This window comes from Siphateles boraxobius, unplaced genomic scaffold, assembly GCF_051911475.1.
Source record: "Siphateles boraxobius isolate OS27281-9 unplaced genomic scaffold, OSU_SipBor_1 2, whole genome shotgun sequence".
NCBI classification, from domain to species: Eukaryota; Metazoa; Chordata; class Actinopteri; order Cypriniformes; family Leuciscidae; genus Siphateles; species Siphateles boraxobius.
Window position 1 is genome coordinate 8799902 of NW_027508810.1, and position 16837 is coordinate 8816738.

The window sequence follows — 16837 nt, forward strand, 5'->3', positions numbered from 1 at the left end:
GCTTCAAAAATTATAATAAGGATTATTAAAAACAGGCTACTGCCTATGAAATCCAACTTTAGTATTAATGTGAGAAACAGGGCAGCACATTATTTTTTAGTGTATTATTTTTTTCCTGGTTGTTAATGGTTGTTATTCATTATGTTGTTGAATCATATTGTCTAAAAGAAGTAAAAAGGGAACGGGATATTTTTGAATATTCTATATTTTGGATTTTTAAAAATAACCCGTCCCACGTCAATCTAATTTAATTGCAGAAAAGTGGCGTGCAGAAGAAGCAAAGCTGACGCGTGTCACGTGACGGCGGCGTGGCTTCTCGACATAAGGGAAGCGGGCCTGTGTCACGTGACGGGGGGGAAATAGGGAGGCTCTTGTGTTTACATCGATGCATTCAACAGCGGCCGCTGCAGACCGTTTACACATCAATGTTTTGCTTTCATTTCATTGAAAACGAGCACAAACATCGGTACACACGGTAGTTACGACACCGTCCGAACATAAGGCTGTTGTGTGTTACAGAGCGCGCGCGTCTGCTGCAGCTGTGATCAGTTGTGTATTAGATTACTGGAGACATGGACGAGCTCGCGGTGGAAGTGCGAGGGGCGAGTGGAGCTTTCTACAAGGTGGGCTTCAGATCTCGTCTTATATGCCTCCTGTGTGTGCCTAACTCAACGGATGATGCAAATAATATGTGTAAATTTTGATCCAGTTCGTCGTGAATGCAGAGCCCAAATGCACGATGGTGCAGTAGGCCTTCGAGGCCTCTTCGACGTGTGTTTGCATGAATAGGCGTTAAAGATTCATCGAAATTATTCGATATCATGTGTATTATTAATGCATATCAAGTGTGTCAACACCGGAATCTGTCAGCTGGCTCGGTTTTGTTTGCATCTGTGTATGGTAACATTACTCTGAGTTCCACTTATGGGCGATTGATGTAATGTATTTCATTTTATATTTTAAAAACATCTGTATGGCTCTAAACCTTTAAAGCGTAACATGACAATGTAAATGGTATTAAAATTAATTGATATGTTTCCCGAGTCTGAATGCTTTAAAATGGCGTTATCTATGCAGTTTAGGACAAAGAAGTTGTAATGTTGTAGCAGCTTCTAAAGCAGACAATTTTTTCTCATGTTCATGGAATACTTGTAACGTTACATATCAGTGAATTTCAAAATTTCCCACGTCTGGGAAAAGTGGCTGAAATGAATACAATCCGAAAATATTTCAAGTTATGACCCACTCAAAATAATATTCATAATAATAAACTAGAAATTATAATTTTCATGTATTTATGGGCGGTTAGAATAGTACTGTAAAAGGTTACAAATCAGCCATTTTTCCATGTTTATGGAATAACAGGGGATTTTAAAATGCTTGTTTCCATACCTGGGAAAAGTAATTGAAATTAATACAGACAGTCCTACAAAATTCATAGAAGACTTGTTTTATTCAGTTTATATATATATATATATATATATATATATATATATATATATATATATATATATATATATATATATATATATATTTTTTTTTTTTTTTTTTTTTCTATAATCCATTTTATATAATAATACACTTGAAACGATAATTTTCCTGGTTTAATGGAATGCTAGAAAAGTAATGTGAAAGTCAAGAAATTAAATTTCTCAGAATGATACAATTCTGTAGATCTCATTCAGTGTGGGCTGTTTTTTGTCAAATGTTTTATTGGAAGACAACTTTAAAAGAAGGATTTGCAATCTTCTTTTGCGCATACATATACAAATAAAAAAAGAATTGGAGAGAAAGAAGGAAAACGACAGCACATCACAAACCCCCCATACCAGACCAGTTTACATTGTATTGAAAAAGGTATGAGGAAGAAATGTTAAAACATTACTTTACCAAAATGATGCATTAGTCCATATGGTTTCCATCAAGATAATCGGTAAAAGGGTGCCAGTATTTATAATATATATATATTATAAAGCTCTTTCTGATTCTGATTCTGAAAAGGGTGCCAGTATTTGCCAAACCACTAAAATGTACCCTTCAAACGATATCTAATTTGTTCCAAGTGTAAAGTAGAAATAAACTCCAAGACTTGTTTATAGGCACCTTTGATGCCCTCCAAAAATGCAGTCTTGTCTAGGTTGTGAGGCAAGATCAGTGCATAATTAATACCTCATTATTTCTTCCAGGCTTATATTAAGGATGTTCAGGAGTGTACAGTCACAGTGTCTTTTGAGAACAAGTGAGTACCAACAAATGAATAGTTTCATTTTCAGATGTACAGTTTTATATTGTCTTCAATATAAATATATACTTGTCATACATGTATATATAACTCTGTGATTTCTGATCGGAATGTTTCCTAATGCAATGTGTATGAAAATATGTAATTTAATTTAAAAGAAAAAAATAAACCGTTTTTAAAAAAAAAATGTTTTATTGCTTTGCAGTTGGCAGCCAGAACGACAGATTTCTTTCCAAGATGTTCGGTTTCCACCTCCAACCGGCTTTCAGAAAGAGATAAACGAGAGCGATGAAGTGGAGGTATGGGCTGCCAAAGATTGTTCAACATGGAAAACGTTCTTTAAACCTTAAACAAATATTACACACATGCACTAAAGTCTATAGTGCCCTTTTTTGCATATTTACCTTTTACCTGTCTCTTCCACAGGTTTACTCCAGGGCCAATGATAAGGAGCCTTGTGGATGGTGGCTAGCCAAAGTTCGCATGGTGAAAGGCGAGGTAAGCGATTTTGTATTGTTATATAGACTTTATTTAGCCCCGCCCCTTTTCTATAGACTTTATGCGCCATAGAAACGAGCATCTTCACAATTTTGTCTTCGAACTTAGTTTCAGCGGTAGCTCTGTAGCTTATATTTCAATGGCATCCCTGGTGAAATGGATATACTTATTGTAACAAGTTATCATGAGCATTATAATATTTGAAGTATGAAGAATTTGTCATAAATGCCAGTAGATCGGGAAGGAGTGGTTTATTCATAAATCCATAAGATTTTACCTTCATGCTGTAGAAATACAAACTGGAAGACAGAAGGAGCGCAGCGCTGAAAAGGGGCGGAGCTACATAATGTCTGTTGAAGTAGAAGATTCCATTTTATTAGTTGATGTTCAAATAAGTACAAGCAAAATATGTAACGCATAAACATGGTCATTACAATGATAGTGAGCTACAGTAAGGGTTCTCCTGAATACTATACATGAAGTTTTATGTAACAAAGTTCGGGAGGAGCACATTCAGGTAATCAACCAATCGACTCAAGAGGAAGCCGGTAAAAATATAGCCTTCCCTCACCTCTGTCCCATGACAGTTTCACAGCATCCCTCCACCACCCCATCACCTCACTCCTGGCTAGTTTTCTATCCCAGTCAAAAGGGAGGGGGGAGGGGGGGTACTCTGGGTTCGGGCCAAATTCCGAGCTCGGAGCCCTCTCCCGGTCAGCACGCCAAATACGCATAAATTACTTCATCTAATTTCATGTACGTGTAAACTCGTGAAATAGGCATGAAGTTGAATGCTGATTCATGTGATGTATTGTAACTGTTTCATTGCTCTGTCTTGCACTTAGTTTTATGTGATAGAATACGCAGCCTGTGATGCAACGCTAAATGAAATCGTCACATTAGAGAGGCTACGACCTGTGAACCCCAACAAAGCAGCATCAAAGAACACCTTTCTCAAAATCCGACTAGATGTTCCTGAAGACTTGAGACAGATGTAAGTTCATGTCTTTTAAATATTGAAGTAAATTCTTTGTTTGTCTTTTGTTTCAAACTTTAAACCAGGATGATATCACACAAATTTGTGTGTGTGGTACACGCTTAACTATTGTTTTTGTTTTTGGATAGGTGTGCAAAAGACTCGGCACATAAAGACTTTAAAAAAGCGATCGGAGCCTTTAACGTCACTTATGACTCGGAAGAAAAGCAGTTGGTTATTTTGGTAACTTGCAATGTTTCGAATCCAATTTTGAATGCATGTATGACTTTTGACGTTTTCTTAAGTGTGTTGTTTTCTTTCTCTTTCAGTCTGTTAATGAGGTCACCTCAAAGCGAATAGGCATGTTGAGTGACATGCACTTCAGGAGTCTGCGCACAAAGCTGACGCTGATACTGAGGAATGAGGAAGCAACCAGACAGCTGGAGGTACTGTACTGGACTCCCTGACGTTTAGTGTCAGGTTCAACACACTCACTCACGACTAGTCCACAAAGACCTTACTGACCTTACTGTAAAATACTTGTTGTTTTGCAGTAGTGCAATCATATTTTATTGCTGTAATGTAACTGAAATTGCTGTAATGAAACTGATAGTGTTGTTGCTGATGACTTTCGCTGGTTTATTTCTTACTATTATAAAGTCATGCAGCATATCACTGGACACTAATGGCATGAAATGGCTGTAGAGAAAGTCTATATTTAAAAGGTGCAAAAGGGTATTACGTGCATATATGCACCGCTGTGATGGCCCATGCTCCTGCTATGGCGTAATATGATACTCTGTTGATATGCAGAGCTATATTTACAGATGTATTGGCTCCATATAGGTATTGTTTTAGCTCTTAAAATGTGTATAATGAAATCTTGTGTATACAATATTGTGATCAAATAATACACACTTGGGGTGAAAACGCAGTTGAATGTGATGGATTGACCTGGACACACACACACACACACACACACACACACACATATATATATAACTTTGTACATTTTGAAGTTAAATTCATTAATCTGGTGCACGTTTGAGAGTTGTGCACAGATGGAGTTCACTGCATTCATTCACTGGGGTCTGAGACACAGAGCTGATCACGTGCTTAATGCATGAGAAAAGTGCACACTTCTCTTTGCGCAGCGCAAACAGTCTTTTGATAAGGACACAAAGCCCTGTTGCACTTTCAATTTTAGTTTGTTTAACAGCAATGGTGCAAAACAAGACATGAAAGACCTTTTATGTTGTCATGAGAAGTTTAAATATATATTTCAAATTAGATCATATGAGGCATTGAATAGTTTTTTTAATGAATTAAATTGTAGTGTTTCAACCAATGTTTGAATTTGTATGTGTGTTATGTTTTGAAATGTCTTTAAAAATCATCTCTTTGATTTGATTAAAGTATGCCCATAAAATAACAACTACTTAATTAATGCAGATATTTCTTTGCATAAGTGTGTTTGATTTGGAGAAGATTTGGAGAAGGCTATCAAATGTGTGGCGAAACAGTGCTGGATTAATTTTTTTTTTTTTTTTTTTTCTCGGTACAAGTGTAGCTGGGTTGCTGAGGGCTTTTGAACCCACTGTTGAGTTTTGTACAGAAAGCACTCTTGTGTATCAAGCAGCGCTGCAATTTCACATGTGAAAATGTGCTCAAAATCTAATGCTGTAGATTTGCATATCCTCCTCTAAAGTCACAACTGAACTGAACATGCATTTTTTTAACCATAACATTTAAACAGCTAATATCTAAAAAATTTACCACTTTTAAAACGCATGCCATCATGGTTTTCCATTCAGTACAACATTCACTTAATTTTTTTTATTTTTTTTTATTCCTTTCCAGAGCTCTCGACAACTGGCTTCAAGGTTCCATGAGCAGTTTGTGGTGCGTGATGACCTCATGGGATTGGCCATTGGCACCCATGGGGCGAATATCCAGCAAGCCCGAAAGATTCCTGGGGTCACAACCATAGATCTGGATGAAGAGACCTGCACGTTTCACATCTATGGAGAGGTAACTGCTTTATTGTGGACTTTCTGGTGTAGAAGTCAATTAATTTAAGTCAATTAAATGTGATGGCTGGTAGAATATGTGAGCCTAAAACTCATATCTGAGATGTCTTGATGGATCTTTGTGATGAATTTTGTTTCAATTCCAGGACCAGGAAGCTGTACGGAAGGCCAGAAGCTACCTGGAGTTTGCTGAAGATATTATCAAAGTTCCTAAGAATTTAGTCGGTGAGGACAAACGAGATGAACAACGTTCTCCTTCACGGACTGGACTTTCTGTCCTGCACCCTGATGTGTAATGTGAATCATTAAATTATGTTCTACCTCTGTCCTGCAGGAAAAGTCATTGGCAAGAGTGGGAAGCTGATTCAAGAGGTTGTGGATAAATCGGGAGTTGTCAGAGTTCGAGTGGAACCTGAAAATGACAAAAAGCCTTCTCCATTAGAGGAGGTCAGTGAGTGGGCGGCTGAACACACTCGTTGTTGTATTTATGGGTGGCAGAAGTGATGATGCATGAGAAAATGCATTAATTCATAGTAATTGGTGAAGACTGTATTATAGCCTGCTAATCAATTTTAGGAATACATATTTCAAAGCCATCTACAATGCAATCTAGCGAGTGTGTATGTATGTAGAAATAAATATATATAAATGATATATCTTAGAGTTGCTCCGATCAATCGGCTGCAGATTGATAATGGCCGATAGTCACATTCTATGATTCGATCAGTAGTCACTAAATATGACCAATCTCACGAACCGATCGCAATTTGATCACGTAAAACACTAGTAAACAGTGTACAGATGAGGCTTTTGCACCATGTTCTATATTGTAACTTTGCAATTAGTATTAGTAAACCATAGTAAATCGCGCATCTTTATTTAGAGCAGGTTGTCTCGATTCAATCCAGCCCACAAACAACATAACATGATGCGTAGCTCTGGAGAAAATCCTCACGGAGTAAAATATGAAATGCTGCTTGGCGAATATGGAACCTCAGGGATCCGATCGCATCGCGATCATGGATCAGTGTTTTCCAACGTCTTTTGAATGTTCAACTAATGGAAACATTGCCCAGATGCAGTTGTCATGATTGTGAACAAGCCCAAACTAGATTTTATGTCCTGTAATATATAATTCTAATAGTCATTATGTCAAGCATGAATAACAAGCATAATAGATCAATAAATTTCATCACTTTTCTGGGGTTTTCTCCACAGTGTTGTAATATAAGAACCTCCAAACATGATCAAAATCTATTTTCCTCAATTTTAAAGGTTTTCTATCAAATGAGACCATGTACTTCATGCCTTTTATATATATATATATATTGTCACAAAAATGTCAGTGTCAAAAAACTGTCATAAAAATATGAAGACTTAAGTTTGGTCTCATTTTAAAGTAAAACCAAAAAAAAAAGTTCTATAGGTTTAAGTTTATGAAAATTATCATGAACATTATTTTATATGCAATTTATATTTGATGAAACATGTTGAACTCTAATGGCTAGAAAATCAAAGCCATAAATCTAAACAAGTTGTGTTCCAAATTTGAGGTTATCTCACAAAATGTGCTTGTTTGGGCGCAGTAACAGATTTTCCCCATTAGATGCAGCAAACCCCAACTGGTGCGCACAGTGGTTGGATTTGTTATATACAGTTGAGTTTCTCTCTCAAATATTACAAACAAACACACATTTTTTTTTTATTACACGCAAACAAACCACACCCTGACATCCATACCAACACACCCACACAATTATCGTTGCATAGTTTAATATGCTCTATAATATGCAGAAGCAGAAAACAGGAATAAAGTGAGTATTTGCTTTATAGGCCAAACCTGAGAAAATGGTGCCAGCTAGTAAAAATTTAAATTGTGAAGCCTTGCCAACAGAATGAAAGCCTCTTAACAAAGATTCCATCATTATATAGTTAAATGGCCCTGGGTTTTAATTGGTTTCAATGTGGACATTTTTTGTCCAAAAGGTGCTGAGAGGAAGTATTTTGTGTACCTAGTGCAAAAAATATGTATTTTTAAAATAAATAGGGGTGAAATAGTAAAATTCCAATAAAAATACAGACCTGTGCCAAATTTTGGCACACAGGCAAAGTCATAAAAATAAATGAAATTTCATTTCAACTGAAATATTTCAGGTCTTTTATTGTTTTAATACTGATGATTTTGGCATACAGCTCATGAAAACCCAGAATTTCTATCTAAAAAAATTTGCATATCATGAAAAGGGTCTCTAAACGAGCTATTAACCTAATCATCTGAATCAACTAATTAACTCTAAACACCTGCAAAAGATTCCTGAGGCTTTTAAAAACTCCCAGCCTGTTTCATTACTCAAAACCGCAATCATGGGTAAGACTGCCGACCTGACTGCTGTCCAGAAGGCCATCATTGACACCCTCAAGCAAGAGCGTAAGACACAGAAAGACATTTCTGAACAAATAGGCTGTTCCCAGAGTGCTGTATCAAGGCACCTCAGTGGGAAGTCTGTGGGAAGGAAAAAGTGTGGCAAAAAACGCTGCACAACGAGAAGAGGTGACCGGACCCTGAGGAAGATTGTGGAGAAGGACCGATTCCAGACCTTGGGGGACCTGCGGAAGCAGTGGACTGAGTCTGGAGTAGAAACATCCAGAGCCACCGTGCACAGGCGTGTGCAGGAAATGGGCTACAGGTGCCACATTCCCCAGGTCAAGCCACTTTTGAACCAGAAACAGCGGCAGAAGCGCCTGCCCTGGGCTACAGAGAAGCAGCACTGGACTGTTGCTCAGTGGTCCAAAGCAAATTTTGCATGTCATTTGGAAATCAAGGTGGCAGAGTCTGGAGGAAGACTTGGGAGAAGGAAATGCCAAAATGCCTGAAGTCCAGTGTCAAGTACCCACAGTCAGTGATGGTCTGGGGTGCCATGTCAGCTGCTGGTGTTGGTCCACTGTGTTTTATCAAGCGCAGGGTCAATGCAGCTAGCTATCAGGAGATTTTGGAGCACTTCATGCTTCCATCTGCTGAAAAGTTTTATGGAGATGATTTCATTTTACAGCACGACCTGGCACCTGCTCACAGTGCCAAAACCACTGGTAAATGGTTTACTGACCATGGTATTACTGTGCTCAATTTGTTCTGCCAACTCTCCTGACCTGAACCCCATAGAGAATCTGTGGGATATTGTGAAGAGAAAGTTGAGTGACGCAAGACTCAACACTCTGGATGAGCTTAAGGCCGCTATCGAAGCATCCTGGGCCTCCATAACACCTCAGCAGTGCCACAGGCTGATTGCCTCCATGCCACGCCACATTGAAGCAGTCATTTCTGCAAAAGGATTCCCGACCAAGTATTGAGTGCATAACTGAGCATAATTATTTGAAGGTTGACTTTTTTTGTATTAAAAACACTTATTTTATTGGTCGGATGAAATATGCTAATTTTTTGAGACAGGAATTTTGGGTTTTCATGAGCTATATGCCAAAATCATCAGTATTAAAACAATAAAAGACCTGAAATATTTCAGTTGGTGTGCAATGAATCTAAAATATATGAAAGTTTAATTTTTATCATTACATTATGGAAAATAATGAACTTTATCACAATATGCTAATTTTTTGAGAAGGACCTGTATATGTACAACCTACTCCTAAGTCGACTGTGTATTTATCCAATATGGAATTTATCATTCATGCTGACAAATTATAATTTACTCTAACTTCCCATACTTTAATTGCAACTGCAGGGAATGGTGCCGTTTGTGTTTGTTGGGACAAAGGAAAGCATTTCAAATGCACGTATTCTGCTGGACTACCATCTGAATTATCTAAAGGTAAGAACCACTTTTTAGGTTGCTTGGATAATTACTATTGATCATACTTGGGGTTATTGATTAAAATAATCCTTAAACCCTGATTATTGAACTTTGGTGTTTAACTATTTCCGTTTAATTTGCAGTTCCCGTTTGGCGGTCAATAAAATGGCAAAAAAAAAAAAAATGTATAGTGTTGCAATAAAGAATTGATTAGAGACCATGGGCTGCATTCTCACAAACATTCTTGAGAATAAAATGTTTCTAAACTGATATTTTCTTTTTAATTTCTAACTGAATAATAAGTTTAAAAATACTGTATTCCCCAAAATATTTCCCTTGAATATTATCATCTATTTTTCTCTTAAGATAGTTCTTTAGACAAAACTTTAGATGAGTTGAGTTCCTGAAAAGAATATTCTTAAAAATCACCATGACCTTAAACTCATCGTAAATCCACAAAGTAAGATGTTTAATGACTTTTTGGAGAGTGCAAATGAATGCACCAGACAGGCTCTTAAAAATAATTGAAATACTATTTCTAGAAAACACTGTTGATATTTGAAATCAACACAAACAAACACACCCCTCCTTTCATTGCTCCGCCCCAGAAAGGCAAAGTGTCTGAAGTGTCTCTTCATCATAGCTGAAGCGAAGCAAAATAATGCTTCTCGAAAATAAAACTAAGATGCCGAATGAATAACAAGGAAGAACAAAAATTAGCATACAGTACAGAGAGTATACAAGCAAGAGTTGGTGGTTAGTCGCCAGCAGCACAGCAGCTCCAGACAAACAATGACACTCAAAACTGTCCTGTTACAGCTAACATTACAACAACAGCATATCTTGATTCTGGGATTATAGTAAAACTCATGTATGGAGCAGAAACAAAGCAACCTCGGCATCCGTTTTCAAGCCTTCCCGCCTCGGTCTCTCCAGCGCTGGAAAGCTTTTCTAATAATAACGTGGGAATATTAGAATATTTCTAATCATCACCCTTCTTTTTCCAGTTGTATTCCTATGAGATTTTGTAATGTCTCTCACTCTCTCTACTCCCCCATCATGAGTGGACACGCCCCCTACTGCTGATTGGTTCAAAATGTCTTGTGCTGCTCAGTCCTATCCACTTTCAACAGCGTTTCTCAGAAATCACTTACTGCACCTTTATAAAAGCGCAAACTGCCTTTGAGGTGTTTGAGTTGATCAGCAAGTTTTCTGATAGAACTGCCATACAATCAGATAATAATCCAAAGCCTCTCATTTTCCTAAGAAAACCCTTTTCTTAGAAATGTAAGGCATTATTAAATTCTTTCTCAAGAAGAATTTCCTTTATGTCCCCAGAATATCATAGACACCTGGGGTTGTTTTTTGACCTTAGCGTTTGTCGTTTTGTGCAGTTGTTGGTTCGAGTTCTGCTCGAATAAGCATTTTTCATTTTCTTCAGAATACTTATTCTTCACGTTGAGCAGATTTTGATCACAGAGCACATTAGTAGTCGTTGCAAAGCAGCAATTGTTGACTAGTGACATACTTAACGCCCCAAGGATGATCATGTGATGTTCACTACTCTGATTTAGCCTCTTTGTTCTTGTGTGATGGTGCATTGTTCATGTTTGTTTGGTCTTGTTCAGGAGGTTGATCAGCTGCGAATGGAGAGACTGCAGATCGATGAACAGCTCAGACAGATCGGAGGAGGACCCAGAGTTCTGCCGGGACGACCTGAGAAGGAAAAACCCTTCATGGCTGATAATGGGATGGGACCGTCACGGGGGGGCGGCAAACCCTTCAGTCGTGGAGGGAGAGGGAGACGGGGCCCAACACTGGCCTCAGGTATAACCTGGCTCAAATGATAAGCGTAGAGCTTAACTAGTTTTGGAAATTGGTGGCCCTGAACATCACTCTTAAAATATGTTGACCTGGTTTCACAGAAAGGTCTTAGATTAAAGGGGAACTGAACCGAACTAAAATATAATTCGATAACATGTTGGTTATTAAAATTGTAAACAAATTAATTCAAAAATAATGTTAAAAACAAAACATATATCACCAATTTTCATATGATAGTATTACTTTCTGTAAAGTAATAGCCGTTGGTTTGATATTTAAGCATCATTCATCCACTAATTAAAGCGTAGTGCCAATTATCTGATTATCAGTTTCTTGATTATGGACTGTATTTGTCCCAGGCACCAATTCTGAGGCCTCCAATGCATCTGAGACCGAATCCGACCACAGAGATGAGCTCAGCGACTGGTCCCTGGCCCCCACAGATGAGGAGTCCATGGGTTACCCCAAAAGGGCCCCTGATGGGCGCAAAAGGGGCGGGGGACCCCGGGGTCGTGGAGGGAGAGGAAGAGGAGGAGGATACAAAAGTCAGTTTTTAAAGCGGTTACCTGTCTGAAGGGTCACATACAGTAATTAAAAAAAAAAAAAGTGAAATACTTGATTGTAAATCTGTTGATATCTAGATTTGTATAAATGGGCTGTACATTATACATTTCAGCATTAACAAGCTGCTCTCGTTTTGCTTTTTATTTATTTATTTTTAAGTCATGTATTAGTTTTTTGTAATAGTCTTTTTTGTCTTTAATCAGCTGAAGAAATGCACTGGAATGAGTCCCGCTCTCGTAGTTCCAGAGACTCAAAGCTGAGACCCCAGGAAGACTCATTGCAGGTCTGAATCAACATATATGATCGGTTATTTCTAATATGTATTCACTATAATTATAGCAGAATGCACTTCGTAAGTTTAAATACAATATTTACAATATACACACCATTTTTCTGTCATTTATCTATAAAAAAAGTCTGTTAGTTGCTAATGCCAAATTTTTAAAATATTTGCCTACTAGATTATCAGTAATGTTTGCGATATACATTGTGTTTTTGTTTTAAGTTTAATTATGTTAATTTAATGTATTGATGCATGTCTTGATATTTTTTACAATACCAGTGAATTTTCATGATTTAAAAAAAAAGTATTTTTTCATATGCTATTAAACACCCTACTTTATTTAAAAGGTTAAAATATTGATACAAATTTGCATACTGAAGACTACATGGCATTTAGTTTTTCTAAATTGAACATTACTTTAGGTTTACACTACCATTCAAAAGTTTAGGTGTGGTGAGGTTTTTATTTTATTTTTATTATTATTATTTTGTATGCTCACCAAGGCTGCATTTTTAAAAATGAAAATCAATACAGTAAAAAATAGTATTTTGAAATATTATTGTGATTTTTTTTTTTTTATATATACATTTTGAAATGTAATTTATTCTTGTGATCAAAGCTGAATTTTAAGCATCAGTCCTCCAGTCTTCAGTGTCAAATGATCCTTCAGAAATCATTCTAATATGCTAATTTCTGATTATTATCAATGCTGAAAACAGTTGTGCTGCTTAATACGTTAAATAAACCTTGATACTTTTTGTTCAGGATTCTTTGATGAATAGAATGCTCAAAAAAACCACTCTTAATTTGAAATAGAGATCTTTTGTAACAATATATTGTTTTTACTGTCATTTTGATTAATTTAATGCGTCCTTTCAGAATAAAAGTATCATTTTCTTTTTTTAAGCGTACCCTCAAACGTTGGAACCAAGTGGTTATTAAACGGTACTTACAAATAAACAATTGACATGTATTGGACGTTTTTGAGTTATTATTAGCAGTGTCCAAAAAAACAAAACACAAAAAACTCATTTGGAATTGGTACTTTTGACATCCCCACTAAAAAGAAGAAATGCATTGCTTAATGTGTGAAAGCTTTCATCTTGTACAACCTGTCCAATCTGTTCGTTTGCCAGATCCGCATCGACAGCAATAACGAGAGGAGCGTCCACACCAGCCGAGGCTCTCAAGCTCTGGCAGGAGACAGCGGAGGCAACCGGCAGAGACCCATAAAGGACAGAGTGATAAAGAAAGAGAAGCAGGATGTCCCCGACAGCCAAGCCGTTGTGAACGGCGTTTCGTAGAGAATAAATTGCCCACTTCCCCTCATTCTCCCACTCAGCTCCACCAATCCAGATGCTTCTTCATTAGAGACACATTAGGCCAAAGAGAACCAGGTCAGTAGGGCTGTCGCAAGACATGACATAAAGCACACTTTGTAATTGTTAGTGGGGGTAAAAAGACGAGGTCTCTTGGTGTATGGTGTGTGGAATTTGGTAGTCTTCGTGGATTAGAGAGACCGGTCTCTAGCTCACTACTGAAGCTACAGGTTTTCTAATTGACTTTCTAAATAACTACCTATGAAACTTAAAGAAGCTGTGGATTAAATGTCTCTCGAAAATGGAATTGTGACTTAAAAAAAGAAAAAAAAAAAGAAAAAAAAATGTTTTCCAAGCAATTGGTTTTTAAAGTTTTTGTTTTCCACAATGTCCAATAAAGGGAAAGAAACGCATTGGAGGATGAACTCAAGTGCTCGGGGCACAAGTTTATGCCACATCTCATGGCATACATTGTTTTTACGCGCTTTGGTGTCCGTGGTCACTCGAGCCCATTCGGATGTGAGATCTTAGCCACATCATTAGCAAAAAAAAAAGAAAAGAAAAAAAAAATGGCAAACCATGTAAACAACAACAACACAAAAATGCTCCTGTCTGGATCTGTGCCTTTAACTAGTGTGGATAGTATCATAATTTGGATGTTTAAATCAGGGAAGAAGACGTGAACAACACCTGTCTGAGTGTTGAAATCTCAGCCGATGACTAAAAAAATAGTTTTTTTTTCTTTCTGTGCTGCATGTAATTCATGAACATTTTGTATGTCTGAAAAGCAGGATTCTATCAAGTCGGATTATATTTCACCATAGTAGTAAAGGTATTAACCTAACTAACCTAGTCAACTGTGGAAGTCATAAATTGTAACCAACCACCCAGAACGAATATCAACGCTAATTCAGTGACGTAAGTGATTTAGCATATCTTTGCATTGTACAACAATTCAGATTTTTTTTTATATATATATTTAGAAGTAGCAAAGCAGGTTCCTTTAAATAAATGTCTCGATTTCTCTTATTTTACCTCCCATCATGATAAACGACACAAGGTGATTTTATTTTTTTTTTCTCTCACAAAACAGGGTGGAAATGCTCTTTTTCTTTTCCGTTCACGCTGGCCACAGTAAACTGCCATCGTTCCTGCTGTATTTTTTCAGCATCAGGTGTTGAAGCACTTATATCAACTCTCTGTAACATTGTCTTCATCCTAACAATGGCTCATCATAGACTGAAAAATGTTGAACTGTGGGGTTGCATTCTGTATATTATGTCATCCGTTAAGAGATTGTTGCTGTTCTTTTTAGATTGAACTTTAAATGTGCACTTAACATGTTTGTGTTACTCTGCAAGTACTTTATAATCTATAAACCTATAATAAACTAGAATGTGATGAGACTTCCTCAGCAGGTGAATCACATGTATGCTGTCAACATAACTAAACGGAAGTTTAGATATCTTCGCTAATTTTGAGTCTACTGTACTTTTTGCAGCTGAATTCGCGTCGAGAGGGAGAAGGGGCGACACGATGTTAACTTTGATATGAAAACCGTCTGTCTTATCCGATTAGTGCTTGTGCATTAAACTTTAGTTTACATTTTTAAGACGCGATGCTGTTTCTTAACCCACGACTCTTTCGAAACCTACTGTGACGGTAACCATGGTAGTTTTTCTGCTTTTCCTTTGACTGTACAGCAAGAAAACCGGTCGTTTGTTATCCTCTTTGCTATTTTTCCTCTACGTTTTGACTTCTCTTTATGCTCCTGTGCTCTCGCTAGTCACCTTGGCAGATTATCAGCTCTACCTGTTAAGCTTTTACTCCAGTTTTAAAGTGATTTGCCTGTGAAAACGGAACGAAAGGCTTCGGAGACGTCAAAAGAACCTGTGACTGGCTGAGGATTGTGGGTCGGGAAAGACAAACCACTCTCGGAAATCGAGGCGGCCCCGGCTGTGTCCGGCCCCTCTCGTGGGGCTCTTAAATTTAGCCTTTACTTAAAAATAAGGTGTTAAATGGTTTACTCCTCAGTATTTTTAAAAGCCTGCACGTCCACGGCGGGCAGTAAACTGGCAAGATGGCTCAGTTCACTGCAGTCTGTTCCAAAAATAATAATAACAATAATAATACTGTTCCGAATCTTTGAAGTGTTGCCAAACAGACTGTTTTCTAGTTATTTATTTTTTGGAATGTATTTGAAAATGACAAATTGTAAATCCATCTCTTGCACACATCATAGGCTATTGTGATTGAAAAAGAGCTGAAAAGAAAAACAAAACAAAAAAACATGAAATACTGTAGATAATGAACTGAGGTAGACTGACCTTGTATGTTACTGCACTTTGGGTAATAATTTCTTTGTACATAATATCAGAACAGACTGGGTTTTATGTTGACATTGTTTGGTTATAGTGCAATATATTTTGTATGCAAGCAGTTTCAATAAATAAAGGTTGATCTTCCTCTGCAATCTGAAGTGTTTTTTATTTCTCGCAGGGAATTGGACGTTTTACAATTCCGTATGTGGCGATAAATCTGCGCGTCATTAAAGGCGACAGCAGATTTAATTAGTCCTCTATAATATCAGCAGCTTCCTCTGCATGTCAAATGCATGTTGCCAGTGCTCGGGTCATTTGTAGCTGTCGGTTTTCTTTGTTCCAACACTTGGTGGCGCTCTGGCACTGGCTGTTCGGAGTTCAGCCGAATCCTGCACAACAAAGGCGCTGCAACTGCTCCTTTAACTAATGAATGCTGGCGTAGGGTAAATTGGGACGCTTTTGACATTGAGATGCTTTACCTGAATGTAGCTGCTCCATTAACTAGTGTTTGTCTTTTGTATAGCAATTAATGTGAATTATTTCAAAAGGAAAATCATGCCAGGTAAGATTGTTTATTCTTGTTATTAAAGATGTGAGATTTCATGCTGGTGTATGTTTTGACTGCATTCAGAAGTTTATATATATATATATGATTACACACTACTGTTCAAAAGTGTTCTTTTTATTTGATCAAATGTTATTACAATGTTAGTACATGTTATTACAATTAAAATAACTAATTTGAATATATTATAAAATGTATTTAATGTGATCAAAGCTGACTTTTCAGTCTTCAGTGTCACATGATCCTTCAGAAATCATTCTAATATGATGATTTGCTGCTCAAGAAACATTTCTCATTATTACCAATGTTGAAAACAGTTCTCCTGCTTCATATTTTTCTGGAAACCATGATACATTTTTAAAAATATTTTGTTGTGAATATTGAACTTTCAAATAAATTTATGAAGTAA

At 37.1% G+C, this 16837-nt stretch overlaps 1 protein-coding gene across 1 annotated transcript; it reads left to right on the forward strand.

Annotated features, from left to right (window-relative positions):
• The first annotated feature begins 299 nt into the window (after window positions 1–299).
• Window positions 300–16015, forward strand: fmr1 (fragile X messenger ribonucleoprotein 1). Its single transcript, XM_077235756.1, has 15 exons — window positions 300–623; window positions 2187–2239; window positions 2448–2541; window positions 2669–2740; window positions 3586–3734; window positions 3866–3959; window positions 4046–4162; window positions 5577–5747; window positions 5893–5971; window positions 6081–6193; window positions 9484–9570; window positions 11181–11379; window positions 11736–11921; window positions 12144–12223; window positions 13360–16015. The coding sequence occupies exons 1-15, from the start codon at window positions 573–575 to the stop codon at window positions 13525–13527; spliced, it is 1713 nt and encodes a 570-aa protein (XP_077091871.1). The 5' UTR covers window positions 300–572; the 3' UTR covers window positions 13528–16015.
• The last annotated feature ends 822 nt before the right edge of the window (window positions 16016–16837 follow it).